Genomic DNA, 14,871 nt, shown 5'->3' with positions numbered 1-14,871 from the left:
CTGGTGGGGATGTAAATCGGTACAACCACTATGGAAAACAGTACGGAGGGCTTCTCAACAAAAGTTAAGACTAGGGTCATCATATGACTCAGCGATCCCACTTTCAGAAAATTTTGAAACTACTTATTCATAAAGTGTTCACTGTATTCACACCTATAATCACTGCAGTGTTATTTACAGTAGCCAAGACGTGGAAACAACCAAAGTGTCCTTTGACAGAGGACTGGGTAAAAAATAAAAAGAATGTGGCATGTATATGCAATGGAATACTATGGAGCTATAAAATGGTGAAATGTTGCCATTCCCCAACACGGATAGATCTGGAGAGTATTAATCTAAGTGAAATACTGGATTAATTTCTAAGTCAGACGGGAAAAATGGCAAGAACTGTATGATTTCACAAAGTGCAAACAACCAGAAAACAAAAAAGCTTGTAGATACAGACAGCGGAATGGTAGTTTTCGGAAGTGAAGGGGAGTGTGGGAGGGGGATACATCTGGTGACAAAGGAGACTAGACTTTGGGTGTTGGGCACACGATAGAGTACGCAGATGTCATATTATGAAGATGTGTAGCTGAAGCACATGTTATTATTAACCGATGTCACCTCAATAAATGTATTTAAAATAAAATGTTGAGGCATTAGAACCCTATGTTGTATTAGTTTTGGCAGTCATGGTTGAACATGCCTAGTAATGTCACTTATTTTAAAATCAGTTAACTGTCTGATTGCTGTAATCAAAACTGGCTTAAATGCATCCCTGCTATTTTTCATCTTGAATTCAAACATGGAAGAGATGGCAATTAACGGTTGGCTGGCAGTGGGTGTCAATAACAGTGAATTTCACTCACCAACAATCGTCAGGGCACAGAAGTTAATTATTAGCTTCTCTTGGAGGCAGCACCACGCTGACTCGTGGAGAAACAACCTGAAACAGCAGCTGCGAGAAGTTTCTTGATTTAAAAGCCAACCACCCACCCTGTCCACCATGCCCTTGAAAATGCCTGGAAGACGAATCATTCGATGCCCAGATTCTTGTCAGCCCTCCAGCCATCACAATAAACAAGCCTCCTGCGTCCGTCTTGTAATATCGGGTATGAATTCACGTGAGGTTCGCTCTCCAGGCCTTTCCACTTCCTTTAGGTGCCATCTAAATTGTTGATGACTTAAAACCTAAATCATTTCCATAGTAGGAACTATAAAAAAACCCTTTTCATGTACCTGGGCTAAGAAATAACACATCTAAGATTTATCTATATTACACATAGTACATTTATAATGATTAAAAACTCCAAGCAAAATCCTTATGCACACTCTTCCTGGGTTTTGTTTTTGTTTAATTTGGCAAGTGAAGGGTAAAGAAGGCCATAAAAATAATAAGTAATAGAGACCGTACTTAGACCCAAGGTTGACACAAATGACCATTTGAGCCAGCAAACTTTCTCTGGGACAATATTCTTCCAGATGAATGAGATTCTATTCGTTACTTTATTCAGCAAGTATTGTTGATACTCAAATGACAAACTATCAGCAACAGAAATTACAAAAACAATCCCATTTACAATTGCATCAAAAAGAATACTATATCTAGGAATAAATTTAACCAAAGAAGTAAAAGACCTGTGCTCTGAAAACTATAAGGCAGTGATGAAAAAAACTAAAGACAACATAAATAAATGGAAGGATACACCATGCTTGTATATTAGAAGAATATTGTTAAAATGTTTATACTACCCCAATCTACAGATTCAATGCAGTCCTTAAGAAAATACCAGTGGCATTTATTATAGAAGTAGAACAAATAATCCTAAAATTTATATAGAACCACAAAAGACCCAGAATAGCTACAGCAATATTGAGAAAGAAGAACAAAGTTGGAGGTATCATGCTACCTGATATCAAACTATACTACAAGACTAGAGTAATCAAAACTGCATGGTACTGACATAAAAACAGACACATAGACCAATGGAACAGAATAGAGAGCCCAGAAGCAAACTCACACATATATGGTTTATTAATCTATGACTAAGAAGCAAGAATATACAATGGGTTAGACAGTCCCTTCAATAAATGGTGCTGGGAAAACTGGACAGATACATGCTCTTCAATGTATTGCTGAAACTAGACAACTTGCTTACATTATATACAAGAATAAACTCAAAATGGATTAAAGACTTAAATGTAAGACCTAAAACTATAAAACTGCTAGAAGAAAACACAGGCAGTAAAATCTCAGACATTTCTCTTAGTAATATTTTTTTCTGACATAGCACCTTGGGCAAGGGAAACAAAAGACAAGATAAATTGTACTGCATTAAACTAAAAAGTTTTTGAACAGCAAGGCAAAGGAGCAGAAAGATAACCTATAGAATGGGGGAAAATATTTACCAATGATACATCTGATAAGAGATTACTATCCAAAATATATTTTAAAACTCCTTCAACTTAACATATACATAAAACCAAACAATCTGACTTAAAAATAGGTAGAGGACCTAAGTAGACATTTCTCCAAAGGAGACATACGGATAGCCAATAGACATATGAAAAGATGCTCAGCATCACTAATCAGAGAAATGCAAATTAAAATCACAATGAGATACCATCTCACATGTGTCAGAATGGCTACAGTCAATAAATTAACCAACAGCAGGTGTTAGAGAGGATGCAGAGAAAAGGGAGCCCTCTTGCACTGTTGGTGGGATTACAAATTGATGCAGGAAAACAGTATGGAGGTTGCTCAAAAAATTAAAAATAGAACTACTTTATGACTCAGCAGTTCCATTTCTTGGTATTTATGTGATGAAACCCAAAACACTAATTCAGAAAGATATATGCACCCCTATGTTCACTGCAGCATTATTTACAACAGCCAGCATATAGAAACAACCTGAGTGTCCACCGATAGAAAAGTGGATAAAGAAACTGAAGTACATATATACAACGGACTTTCACTCAGCCATAAAAGAATGAATTCTTGCCATTGGGAAAACATGGGTGGAACTAGGGAGTATTATATTAAGTGAAATACAACAGAGAAAGACAAATACCACATGATTTTATGTATATGTGGAATCTAAAACAATACAAATGATCAAACAAAATGAAACAGAAACTCATACAAAGAAAAAACTGGATGGTTGCCAGAGGGGAGGGGAGTAAGTGGGAACCGCCAGTTACAGAGTGAGTCACAGGGGCGTAGTGTACAGCAGAGAGAACAGTCAATAGTGTCACAGTAACTACAGCCAGGGACAGACAGACAGTTACTGAACTGTTGTGGTGATCACTTGGTGAGGTGAATAAATATTGAATCAGCTATGATTAAAAATAATTTTTTTAAAAAATAGAAGAAATATTCCCAAATTCACAGTTACCAATGATTAGGACTTTGGCAGACACAAACTGGAGGACACAATTCCACCACCCACAGGGTTGAAATTTGGAGGTGTCTAGGAGGCCCTTTTTGTGATGGAAGACACCCTTGAGAGAGATGGCACTTGGGACCCTTCGCGGAAAAGGCTTACACATGTCAACAGTTCGAGTCAGGTTGTAGTAGTGCTTGTTGGAGCGAATGCTGCGGCAGTAACGATACCACTCCGGAGGCTGGGATAGAGGGAGTCTGTGCGACCCGCCAAGGGCCAGCAGAAGCTTGGTGGAGGGGAGGGATGTTAGCTCAGACTCCACACTCCCTCTGCCTTCTTGCTCCGGAAGTAGCCCCAGAGCACTCACCCACTCGTGGCAAAAAGAGGGGGGCAAAGAGCTACCACCAATGCCCTTCTCCGTCCAGCATCCACAAAGGCTTCAGGAGAGACTGGGGCAGCCCCATCACCCAGGCTGCTGTGCGGAGCCCCGTTGCAAAGCCAGAAGCCCAGGAAGGAATCCTTTCCCTGTTCCAAACAGCAGCCCCCATGGCGCACGGCCCAGGCCCCGCAGAGAATGCCAGCCGCCCTGGGCAGAGTGACCTGGGAGGCGAAAAGCTCGAGTTTCCTTCCTCAGTAGGAATACTTGGCTGAAACACGCACTCTTTCTCAAATGTCAGAGCCCGTTCCAAAGATTCCGGTGGGACTTTCAGAGAGACGGGTTGTTACAATGCGGGAAGAAGAGAGTGAGCAGCCAAGGGGTGGGGCTCTGGGAGCATCGTTATGCTGCCCGTCCTCAAGGGCACTGAAGAGTTCCTCACAAAATAGAATTTCACAGATAACAGAGGACAGCAATTACTTTAAAAAAAAAAAAAGGCACCAGCAAGGGAATGATGTGTTCTGAGAAGATAAAAAGCATTTTTTTTTCCTTTATAACCAGAAGGTGAAAAAGCAGAGACGGGCAAAAATACTGCACCAGGTTTTGGGTAAAAAGGATATTGCCTCTATTTCTACTGTTACTGACAGTTCTCCTTACAAAGGACAGATGCCTGTTTGTGAAAAAAAGCTTTCCTTTGGGACTATTCAAATCTTTTTTTGTAAAGGAAAAGGAAAGACACAGCCGGAGCTCAGAGAGGCACTTGAGCAAAGTTTGAAACAATTTCCCTTTACAGAAGAGAAAGCTGTGCTTTGGACCTTGTTGAATTCCTTCCTGACCAGGAGTAGTGGGCGAGGCGGTCTGAGACCCACCTACAGACTGTGTGGTGGTGGTTCCCGAGAAATCTGGTCTGATTCCCTGCTTCATGTGTGAGCAAAGCAGGACCCTCCCGCCCCCCAGTTAAGGGACTTCTTGCCAGAGCTGGTTAGAGCAGAACAAGGTAACGAATTATATATTTCTGATGGGAACTATCTGTGTGAGTCTGATGCCTCCCGCTCTGTGGTACATTTCTAGACAGCAGGGACCACATTACTCACTCTGCTGAGCAATGCTCCGAAAGCAGTGGGTAGTTGGCCAACCCGGTGATTGCTTGGTTCTCTGAATGGTATGACGGATTAAAGCAAGAGCTGCAGGATCCAGATCTCACCGCGCCACTTATCAGCTGGATAACATTGTGCAAGTTCTTACTTAACTTCAACAGGTCTTACATTCCTCGTTTGTAAAGCAGCAAGAATCATTGTGTTTACCCGACAGTGCTGCTGTGACGATCAAATGAACCGATGCACATAAACCATTGCATTCAGCTGCATAACAATACTGCAGGGCGACACACCTCCACACTCAGGGCTTTGAAATCATCATCGTGTATTTTTTGTCCTGCATCCACAGGTCTGCTAAGGTGCAGCTGAGCTAGCCAGGCCTCGGTGGGCTTGGCTGCCAGCTGTTGGTTTGGTCTCGATCAGCTTCATAAGTCTCTCATCCTCCTTGGCTCAGTGGCTGCCCGAGCCGTGTCCTCACAGTGAGGGCAGAAGCTCATCAGGGCAGGGTCATCCTTCTGCACATCCCCAGGCCCCACGGGGATCGTGTCTACTAACATCCCATTGCCCAGCGCAAGTCACAGGGCTGACCCCAAAGTGCAGAAGTAGAGCAGCATTCGTGACCCACCAGGTGACCGTGGCAAGGCAGAATGTCGGACACTGCCTCAGGGGCGTGAAGAATCATCACTGACAGTTCAGTTGAACACAAACTCTTTGCATGGCACCTGATACATGACAGGTTCCGCGGACGTCCACTGTCATTATGGATTGTTATGGAACCTCTCTTCGCAGACATATAAAGTCTCCCATTATTAATAGAAGTTGTGCTCACTCACTTACAAAGGGTAACCTTTGCTATTTAACTTTTTTCTCCTCCCACAGATGTGCTTTGCACTAAAGACAACTTATCATCCGGTTTCTGCCAGACCCTGAAAACCATGCAGAAATGTTCCGTGCCCACCGTGCGGGCTCAGTGCTGCCTGTCATGCTCCCAGGCACACGCCGTCCACACCCAAAGGCCGAGGAAGCCACAGTCACTCAAAAACCCCAAGGCGTCCTAAGTCCAGGAGGAAGCCGCCGCCACCACAGACTGCTGGCAGCCTGCTGACCGTGACCTCTTCTAACCCCAGGGGCCACCTCCTGGAGGTTTCGCTCTGTGCATTTCAGGTCCAACGTGGGGTCATAACAAAACAAAGTCCACTGTGTTCCGTTAGCCACACCATGTCCCTTGCGTTAGGGTGGGTCCGTCGCACTTGCTGCTCCCTGACAGCCAGGACAATGAGGCATCTCCTGGGGCTCAGCCCCCGGGAAAGGTGCCAGATGAGGCAAGCCTGTGAAATGATGTCTTTTTTTTCACCCTTCAAAGAGAAAAACGAAGAAACCAGATTTTCCCCAGACTACCTCAAAAGTATCAGGAAACAGAGCCGCACTTATCCAAGGAACAAAGTATCTTGTTAGTTGACCTCGGGGTGGAACCATCCTCCCCACCCACCTCTGCTGGGGATGGCCGCAGTTTAAAATACCGTGGGAGAGCGCTGAGGAACGTTCCTGAATTCATCCGGGGGGAGGGCCCTTCTCTTCGCCCAGTATTCAGCTAGGGAGGGGGGGACTGAGGAGTGCCGGCTGCACCCCTCAGTCTGTCCCTGATCCCTGCAGACCCGTCTCTGGGCAGAGGAAGCAGGCAGAAGTGACAGGATTTAGCAGAGCTAAGGGATTTAGGTTACACAGAGGACATTTCTGAGCTGAGGATAATTTCTATGGAAATTCTTAAAAAGCCAATGAAAAGAACAGGTGACCCTTGAACAACACGGGTTCGAGCTGCATGGGTGCACTCATACACGGATTTTTTTTTCAACTAATATACTGTTTTCCATCCGCAGTTGGGGGTCCGTGGATGTGGGGGGTAGACTATGCATCGGTCTTTGCCACTTCATCTAGGGCCCTTGAGCATCCACGAATTTTAGCGTCTGTGTGGTGGGGGAAGGGGGTGGTCCTGGAGCCAAAAGCCCACAGCTACCAAGGGAAACTCGCATTGGGCGAGGGGTCAAAGGTAAATATGTGGATTTTTGACTGCATGGAGTTTGGCACCCCTAACCCCCTGCCTTGTTCAAGGGTCAACTAGACTCATATAAGACAGGGAACGTGGGCCTTGATTCTTCCCATTTCCCCAGGACAGTTCCTTTCCTCAGCAGAAGAGCCTTTCCCTCCCCAGCCTGCTCCTTGCCCCCATCCTGGGCTCAGGGTGAACCGTCTTCCACTGCTAGGGGTGTACACACAGCAGCAGGGAGAGCCTGGTCCCCGGCTGCACCGCCCACCCCAGCTGGGAGAAGGATGCTCCGGATTAAAATATTTCAGAGAACCAGGTGAGCTGTATTAAACACAAGAACCTAGCACAAATTTGTAGTCTGGAGAAAAACTGCTCAGAAGTGAGGTAAAGAGGATCTACCCTTCCCTGCACCCAGCAGTTACTTCTGAGGGTCTTTTGTTTGGGAGAAACAGGCAAGCCCGGGGGGCGGGGGGACCCACAGAACTGCGATGAGAGTGAGACGGCTTCTCCTGGGTGTTCCCACCACTCAGCGGGAGCCAGACTAGGCTCGGGTCTCAAATTCAAGGCGAATGTCCTGGTTTTGGGGAGGAGCGGCATTGCCTGAACTGAAGCCGGAGGGAGAGGGTGGGCGGGTGACGAAGCCCGCAGAACCAGGTCTGGGCTGCAGGGAAGGCAGGGACGTGGCCTTGGTGTGGCGGGCGGCAGGCACATTTGCAGACCCATGCACAGGCACAGGTGACATTCCCCGCGGGTGCCATGCCCCGTATCTCGAGTGACCCATCCGCGCAGCAGAGTGGTGCTATAGAAACACGGTGCTAATGAACAACCAGATGGTGGCAGAACTGAAGTGAACGAACGTGTCCGTAGGTGCAGACGTGGGGGGGTCCACAGGCATCTTCGGCCACACGCGTGGTGAACGGCGTTGCCGGCCAATGCCAGTTCCAGGGCTTGGATACCGGAAGCCTAAAATTGTTGTATTATGTGCTTTTTTATTTTTTTTTCAAGCCATTAATGTATATTATTGTGATAAATTTCTATGGAACATAGAACACTGGGGTTGGGATGCAATTCAGGATAGACCAGACACAGGAGGAAAGTGGAACTATTTACCTAAAGCCAGGAAATGGGTTTCTAGATAATAATTACCGTCTTGTATTCTCCGTCTTCCGATGTAAACGTTGCTGGCAATGACAATCTCTTGTGAAATAGTAGTTTTAGAGAGAAGACGCTTAAGTTGCTAGCGATGTGAGGGGGGGAACCTGATTTATTTCTAATGAGGCGGTTCGCAGAGACTGTCCCTGAAGCGCAGTGCAGGCTCTCGGGGGGAGGGGAGTTCATTTAGAAAACCGGCGGGTTGATCTCACCTGGTACTGTATTGGCACAAGGTCATGCATGTCATCAGAGACCGGATATGACCAGTCTTACAAAACTCAGGAACAAACTGGGCTTCCTACTGACCTCAACACACTTAACTAGGCTCGATTTCCCAATACACAAAGCGTTGTTTATGTCCCATGTGGTGAAGACGGTAGAAAGGTAGGGAGAGCCTGGCCAGGTGCTTTGTTTTAGGCCATTCTCCCGTTTCTCAAAGGCAGAGTCGTGGCCCCTGATCACAGACATTCACTTCCCGTCATATCGAGGCTGTGTTGTGACAGTCGTGTGGCATCTGTCAATCTCCACCCCAGGATAAAGACAGCACTTGCTGTCGGAGCCGGCTGACGTGGTTGTTGCCTTGACCACCCCTCAGCGTTGGGTCGTCTGGGTTCTGAGAGGTCCCTGTGATTGTAACAAGAGAGGGGCCTTGGGTTATCAGGGACACCGGAGGCAAGACCATAGACGGTGTCCTCACCCTTTCTTCGATGCTCATGGGGCCCAACGTGAAGCCACATTGTTGACTTATTTCATCCATGTCCTTCCTTCCTTCCCAGCTTGGACAGCAGCTGAGAAGTGTAGAAAGAGACACCAGGGTCCCCCATGAACCACACAGGGCTGCCCCAGGGCCCGGTGCTCAAACACCTGACGGTCCTCAAACCCAGCTTGGTTGGCCTTGCCGTCCACAGCGGTAGAGTTAGGTCTTCTCCGAAAGGTGGTGGGTCAGTTTAATTCTTGAACACAAAACCTACTTCAACACCGTGAGAAAACAGTATTTCAGGAGACTCAACAGTGAAACGAGAAATCATTTGGTGCTGCAGACAATGGCCTCTTTGTAGAAATGACTTGTTCTGTGATGGGTTTTCTGAAACAACGGTGAACCTCCGTCTTACCTCCTGACACCCAGTTGGCAGAGTCATCCCCAAGTGATGCTTTCAGACACTCGGTGAAGGTGTCAGTGAGCTTCATCAAGTTTCTGAAACGCACCCTGAGGGGTTCCTATTCTTTCAGATCATGATTTCCCAGTCAGTTGGCCAGAGTCCTCTAAGCTGTGACAGCTGCACACTGCTACCCCAGAGGCCGCGGGTCTCAGCCCCTCTCCCTGCTGACTTTCAGGCGAAGTCCTGGGGCCGCGTGTCTGGTGCCCACCGCACAGCGACTCACTTTCTAGAGAGAGAACACGTGACGTGAACCGCCTGGTGCTACGACTCGGCCAACACGTTTGATGCTACTCCTGGTTTTTGTATTGCCAATTCAAGTAGTATTGATGTTATTAGCATTCTTATTATTTTAAGTTATATCATTTAAAAAAAAAAAACATGGTTGGGAAGCACAAGTCTACCTATCCTTGTCCTCCAGAATGGTTGTGTGATGGAGTGGCCCGACCCATTGCCTCCCTGCATCTCTGTGCTGCTTTGCCAGCCCCAGCCTCAAGGGGCGCCCTGCTGGGCACCTCGGTATTTAAAACCGGACTGTAATCATAGCCTGCCATTGAGTGGCATCAATAAATGGCCAAACTCAGCAATGCTTCTATGTGATTCATTTACCCCTGCTGTGAGACTCCCACCCTCTACCACTGGTTTAGTGCCCTGGAGAAGGATGCTGGCAAATTCTTCCATACTCCTGGCAGGTTCCCTCCTCCCTCCCTCCCTCCTAGATCTGTTTGTTGCCAGAGGAGTCACATCCCAGGTGGAGTAGAGAACGTAGGTCTCTTCTCACAAATGACTGTGCTTAACAGCTGACAATCTACCATATGACCATCTGAAGCGATGCCTAAAATTCTCCACGACACCGATCCAGTGTATTCAGCATCACCTACGCCTCATCTTATCCAGAGTGTGGACATGGTGCTTAAGAAAAAGTAACCCACATCTAGAGGACTTTGTTTCGGAAATCCAGTCTTTGCAAAGGTGGTGCACTGCACGGCGTGTGCAACAAGCAAAGGCAGAATGTGGACGTGTGGCCATGGAGCCCACTCACAGGGGATGATGAGAAGCATCGAGGCAGGGAGTGCCAGGAACTGTTGGCAGGTGATCCCTAGCATGTGTGAGGGCACAGATCGTGGGAGGAATGTGTTTTCAGTGAAGACGACACCACAGAGGGTCGTGAACACCTCCCTCCCTGATGGCACCTTTGGAACTCCTCTCTCTGACCGCTCGGTCACTCATGTCCTACAAGGCTCAGCTCCAGTGCTGCTTCCCGGGGGAGCCCACACATTCCCTGCCCGAAGGACCAGGCCCTTCTCTGCTCCTTCTCCACCTTGTCCATCTTCCTCTAGAGGAGTCCTTAATCACGGGCGGTTTTGTCCCCCAAAAGACATTATACAATGTCTGGAGACATTGTTGGCTTTACAGCTAGTGGGGGAGGAGGGAGTGCTTCTGCCATCTAGTGGGTGGAGGCCAGGGGCACCGCTCACATCCTGCAGACGGCTCCTCCCCACGGCAGAGAGTTGGCTGGCTCAAAAGGTCCAAGCTCCTGAAGTTGAGAAACTGCAGTAGAACAATGATCCTCTTGGAATGAGGAGCAGGGTTCTGGCAGGGGTAAAACTCAGCTCACCCCAAAATTCAGACCTCAGAAAAGGACTGATGGGGAAAAATGATACATCAGGATTCAAAGCACATCAGCTTGACAAAAGCATGTTGGAAAGGAGGGATGACAACTCCGACAGAGTCTCGGACCAGCCCCCGGGGGCCCAGGTCTCTCGATCCCAGAGCCGGGGGCCGTGAACCAAAGCAAGCAAAATGAAAAAGTGACGTGGTGGAGGGTTGGGATAAACCTCCAAATGACGTTTCTAACCAAACAATAGACATAATTAGCCAGATTAAAATAGCATCCTTACTCATGGTGAAGCTGGCTTGGAGAGTGTATATCAGAGACAAATGGAAAAGGGCTTTCCTACCCTTTTCCACACCTCCAGGGGTCAGGCTCAAGAGGGAAGGGGTTGAGGGGTCAGAGCAGGGGAGAGGGAGAGAGAAGGAGGGAGGGAGAGAAATGAAGAAGAAGAAGAAGGGAAGAACGGGAGGAGGACAGGGCTAGGACGAAGAGGACGAGGACCTGGAGCAAGCAGTGTGAAGGGAAAACACGGAAGCCACCAAGAGGGTGTTCCCGCCTTATCTGCCCACTGCCCCACCAGCCATTGCCCACTGCCTCACTGGACAGCCTGTGGGCTCCTCTTTCTAGAGGCAGAGCCCGGCTCACCCCATCTCCAACTTGGTGGGACGCTGCCAGGCCTAGGGGTCCTCAGTGATGGCGCCTGCAGCCTCCACAGTGACGAGATGTGGTGCCTGGCGCCAAGGCAGTACGATGGACCAGGGAGCACATGGTCCAGTTGGAGGCCGACTTCGGGCAACGGCGCCCAAATGGCAGCCATGGCGGTGCCCCTGGCACTGTCACGACGCAGCTTCCTCTTTGGCTACTAGAGCAACCGGGCAATGTGCCCACAGCCAGCTGCGCAGGCCAGGAAGTCAGTGCTGCCTGCGGGAAGGGCCTCAAGAGCACCAGTCCCCAGGAGACGGTAGCTCGTTGCTCCCAGGAACCCTGGAGAGGAATTCCCTCAGAGCAGGAGGGAACAGGAACAGGGAAAAACTAACTCTCAGCCACCACGAACATTGCATTCTTAACCCCAGGCCAGGAAGCACCTGCTAATGATACCTACGTGCCGTTCCTCTACACTCGATTCTTTGAGGAGAGGGAAAATATCATCAGGTATTTCTATTTCCAGAACCGTGTCCACTGCTTGGTATATGATATGTGCTCAGTAAAAATGGCTCGATTACATTCATGCACACCAAGTTAAGGGTCTAAGAAAAACAGCTCAAGTTCTTTTAGCAACTGAGAGGAGGAAGCTTATTCTGGGTAGAAACTGAAATTAGGAAGCCATTCAGAATGAACACACAGAGCTAGTCCAACCATCATAGCTAGTAATGAACAATGAATTATAGGCACCTGAGCATTCAAGCGACCCTTCTGTAATTACAGTGTTTGGGAACATGATGTGCCCTGAGAAAGGGCAGGATCTGTCAGCCTCAGTGTCCCACTGGCATCACCCTCTGTCCCCCCGCTGCCCAGTTCCTCGCTGCAGTCCCTCCTGAAGGCTGTCCATTTGCTAGCCCAGTTATTCCTGGCACAGCCAGGAAAGTGTCCGTGGCTGCTGACTTGCTTTTTCTGCTACGCCCCAAACCCGCTGCACTACAGGATCCTGGACCCAATCTATGAGCAGAGTGCCAAGGAAAAGAGTTGTGCTTTTCCACTCTGAACCCAGAGCAGCCAGTTGCTGAAGATGCATCACACCATGACTTTGAGGATGGAAGGAACAATCCATCCAAGGCTTCAACTGCCTGGCTGGTCTCACTAGTCAGACGCAGGGGCTAGGGAGCTGCTCCGACCAGGGGAGATGAGCCGCAATGTTCCAGTTATTGGGTTGGCCGAAAAGTTCATTGGTTTCTTCCGTAAGATGGATCTAGTAGTGCTTAGTTGTCTCTAATGTCACTCAGAACAATTTGGTTGGATTGTATTGTGACAGCTGTCATATCAGCATGCATTTAAATAAAAACTTAACAAAATGTGGTGAATTTTTGTGTAGCTATTTTAATATGGAAGATGGAAGAAAATGAGTGACATTTTTGGCATATTATGCTTTATTATTTCAAGAAAGATAAAAACACAACCGAAATGCAAAATAAGATTTGTGCAGTGTATGGAGGTGCTGTGACTGATGGAACGTGCCAAAAGTGGTTGGCAAAGCTTTGTGCTGGAGTTTTCTTGCTGGAAGATGCTCCACAGTCGGGTAGACCACCAGTTGAAGCTGGTAGCGATCAAATGAAAACATTAACTGTGATCAGTTTCCAGCATATGGTAGGTAGGCAACATACTAAAAATATCCAAATCAACAAAGCTATTGTTGAAAATGAAAAACAAGCCTTTTATTTGTGTCAAAACAAATGACACAAACTTTTTGGCCAGCCCAACACTATTGCCGCATCCCCAGCTACTCCCAAACGTAGTGGTGTAGGAACAGCCACCACTTTCTCGTGCTTGCCGATTCTGCAGATCAAGGATTCCAATGGGACACAGAGGACCAGCTTGTCTCTGCTCCGTATGGAGAACTGCAAAAACTTGGCATCGATGACTCTGTCCAGACCCCTGCCCTAAGAGACTTGACCTTGGCTTCTAGCAGCCTAAGACGGTGTCCCTGGGATAACTCTGCCCACCTTGAGTTTCTGTCTGGAAAGACCAAACGTGCCAAGAGAATCTAATATTTGTTCCCATGGGCCCCTGACCTCCCTGTTCTTGGAGCATTTGTTAAAAGCGTATCATTGTGGATCCTCTCTCTGCCCCTTTAGAGATGTGTATGCGTCTCCCACAGCCCAGGACTGTCGCTCTCCAGGGCCCGAGAGCCATTGCTCTGGAATGCAATCATCAGGAAGCAGACGGCACCTGTCTCCCCACCTGGATGGGAAGGCAGAAGCCTGGCTTGGATTAGTGCCCCTGGGCAGGCACAGAGGACCTACTCACACTGACACCAAACATCCCTCTTGCCTGGTGTTAGCGGTTTCTCCCTTTCTGGCCTCACTGGAGCCCTCGCTCACTCCTCATCCCTGCTGTCTCTCACTTTCCCATTAAAACACCCAGTCACCTTTGCACAAATTAGAACTGAACTCACGCCACTGGGGTATCTCCCCATAGTCCAGGGGAAATGGTAGAGACCTACCTCTCAGTGGGACTAGTGCCAAACCTCTGGGGCTATGATTAAAAACCACCGTGTACACCAAGGGCCAAGTTCCAATAGAACTCCACCAGTTGCAGAGTCCTTGTATGTCAATTGCCTATTTGTTAGAATTTATTTATAGCTCCAAAATCAACAGCAATCGAGCTGTTCCCGGTACTTACCACCGGCCTCACAAGCTCATGTCTCCACTCCCCTCACAGCCTCTTCCTCTCTGCAGGCTGATTCTAGGGGCCTTCCAGGGCAAGGGTAGGTCTCCTGGTCTCCTAGTAGCTTTCCTTTTCCGAACCTCTCCAGTTTTGCCCAATCTCAGGCCTGCCCCCAGGCCATCCTTACTGCCTTGGTCACAAACCTAAGGCCTGTTATGTCTGGGCTGCCCCCTGGTGGCCGTCTTCAGGAAGTGAAGAACTGTGTAGCCCACACACCTTGTACACCTGAAAATTATTCTATTTTGACTCTAAGACGTTTAACTTAAAATATGTACATTTGACTCAATGAAATCAGTTTTTATATATGCTTGGGGTATACCTTTTCTTTCTACTTTTCTCAATTTAGAACAGGAGAAAAATAAAATTTCTGGGAAAACACATAAAAGGAAACGGAAAAGAAAATTGACACCAAGCCCCAGCAGGAAAGAAGTCCCCCCCCTGCCCCCATGAGGAGAAATTGTCGTGGCAGACAATGGGGTGCCAATCAGCTATTAACGGGGACCACCTTCCTCCAACTGGGAAATCATTGCAAACACAGCCCCAGGGGACCCGCTTCAGCCCACAGCTGCACAGAATGGCAGTCTGTTTGGGGCTGACTGTCTCGCATCTGTCCCTGACTTTAGACAACAGATGAACTAGTGCGGCATGAGATGCCACTGGCCCTCCCGGCCGCTGTGGCTGAGC

General features: G+C 47.9%; 1 protein-coding gene across 1 annotated transcript in view; it reads left to right on the top strand.

The window, feature by feature from the left end:
• The window catches only part of ADAMTS12 (ADAM metallopeptidase with thrombospondin type 1 motif 12), a 206,474-nt gene extending 196,714 nt beyond the window's left edge, over nucleotides 1–9,760 (top strand). Inside the window, exon 24 of the mRNA XM_045848252.1 lies at nucleotides 5,718–9,760. Coding sequence (XP_045704208.1) covers nucleotides 5,718–5,896 — 179 coding nt within the window. The 3' untranslated portion in view covers nucleotides 5,897–9,760. The remainder of the gene's footprint in view (nucleotides 1–5,717) is intronic.
• The last annotated feature ends 5,111 nt before the right edge of the window (nucleotides 9,761–14,871 follow it).

This window comes from Phyllostomus hastatus, unplaced genomic scaffold, assembly GCF_019186645.2.
Source record: "Phyllostomus hastatus isolate PE091 unplaced genomic scaffold, TTU_PhHast_1.1 phas_contig_58, whole genome shotgun sequence".
In the NCBI taxonomy this organism is placed as follows: Eukaryota; Metazoa; Chordata; class Mammalia; order Chiroptera; family Phyllostomidae; genus Phyllostomus; species Phyllostomus hastatus.
The sequence above is the reverse complement of the archived record's forward strand: the minus strand, read 5'-3'. Positions and strand labels throughout refer to the sequence as shown.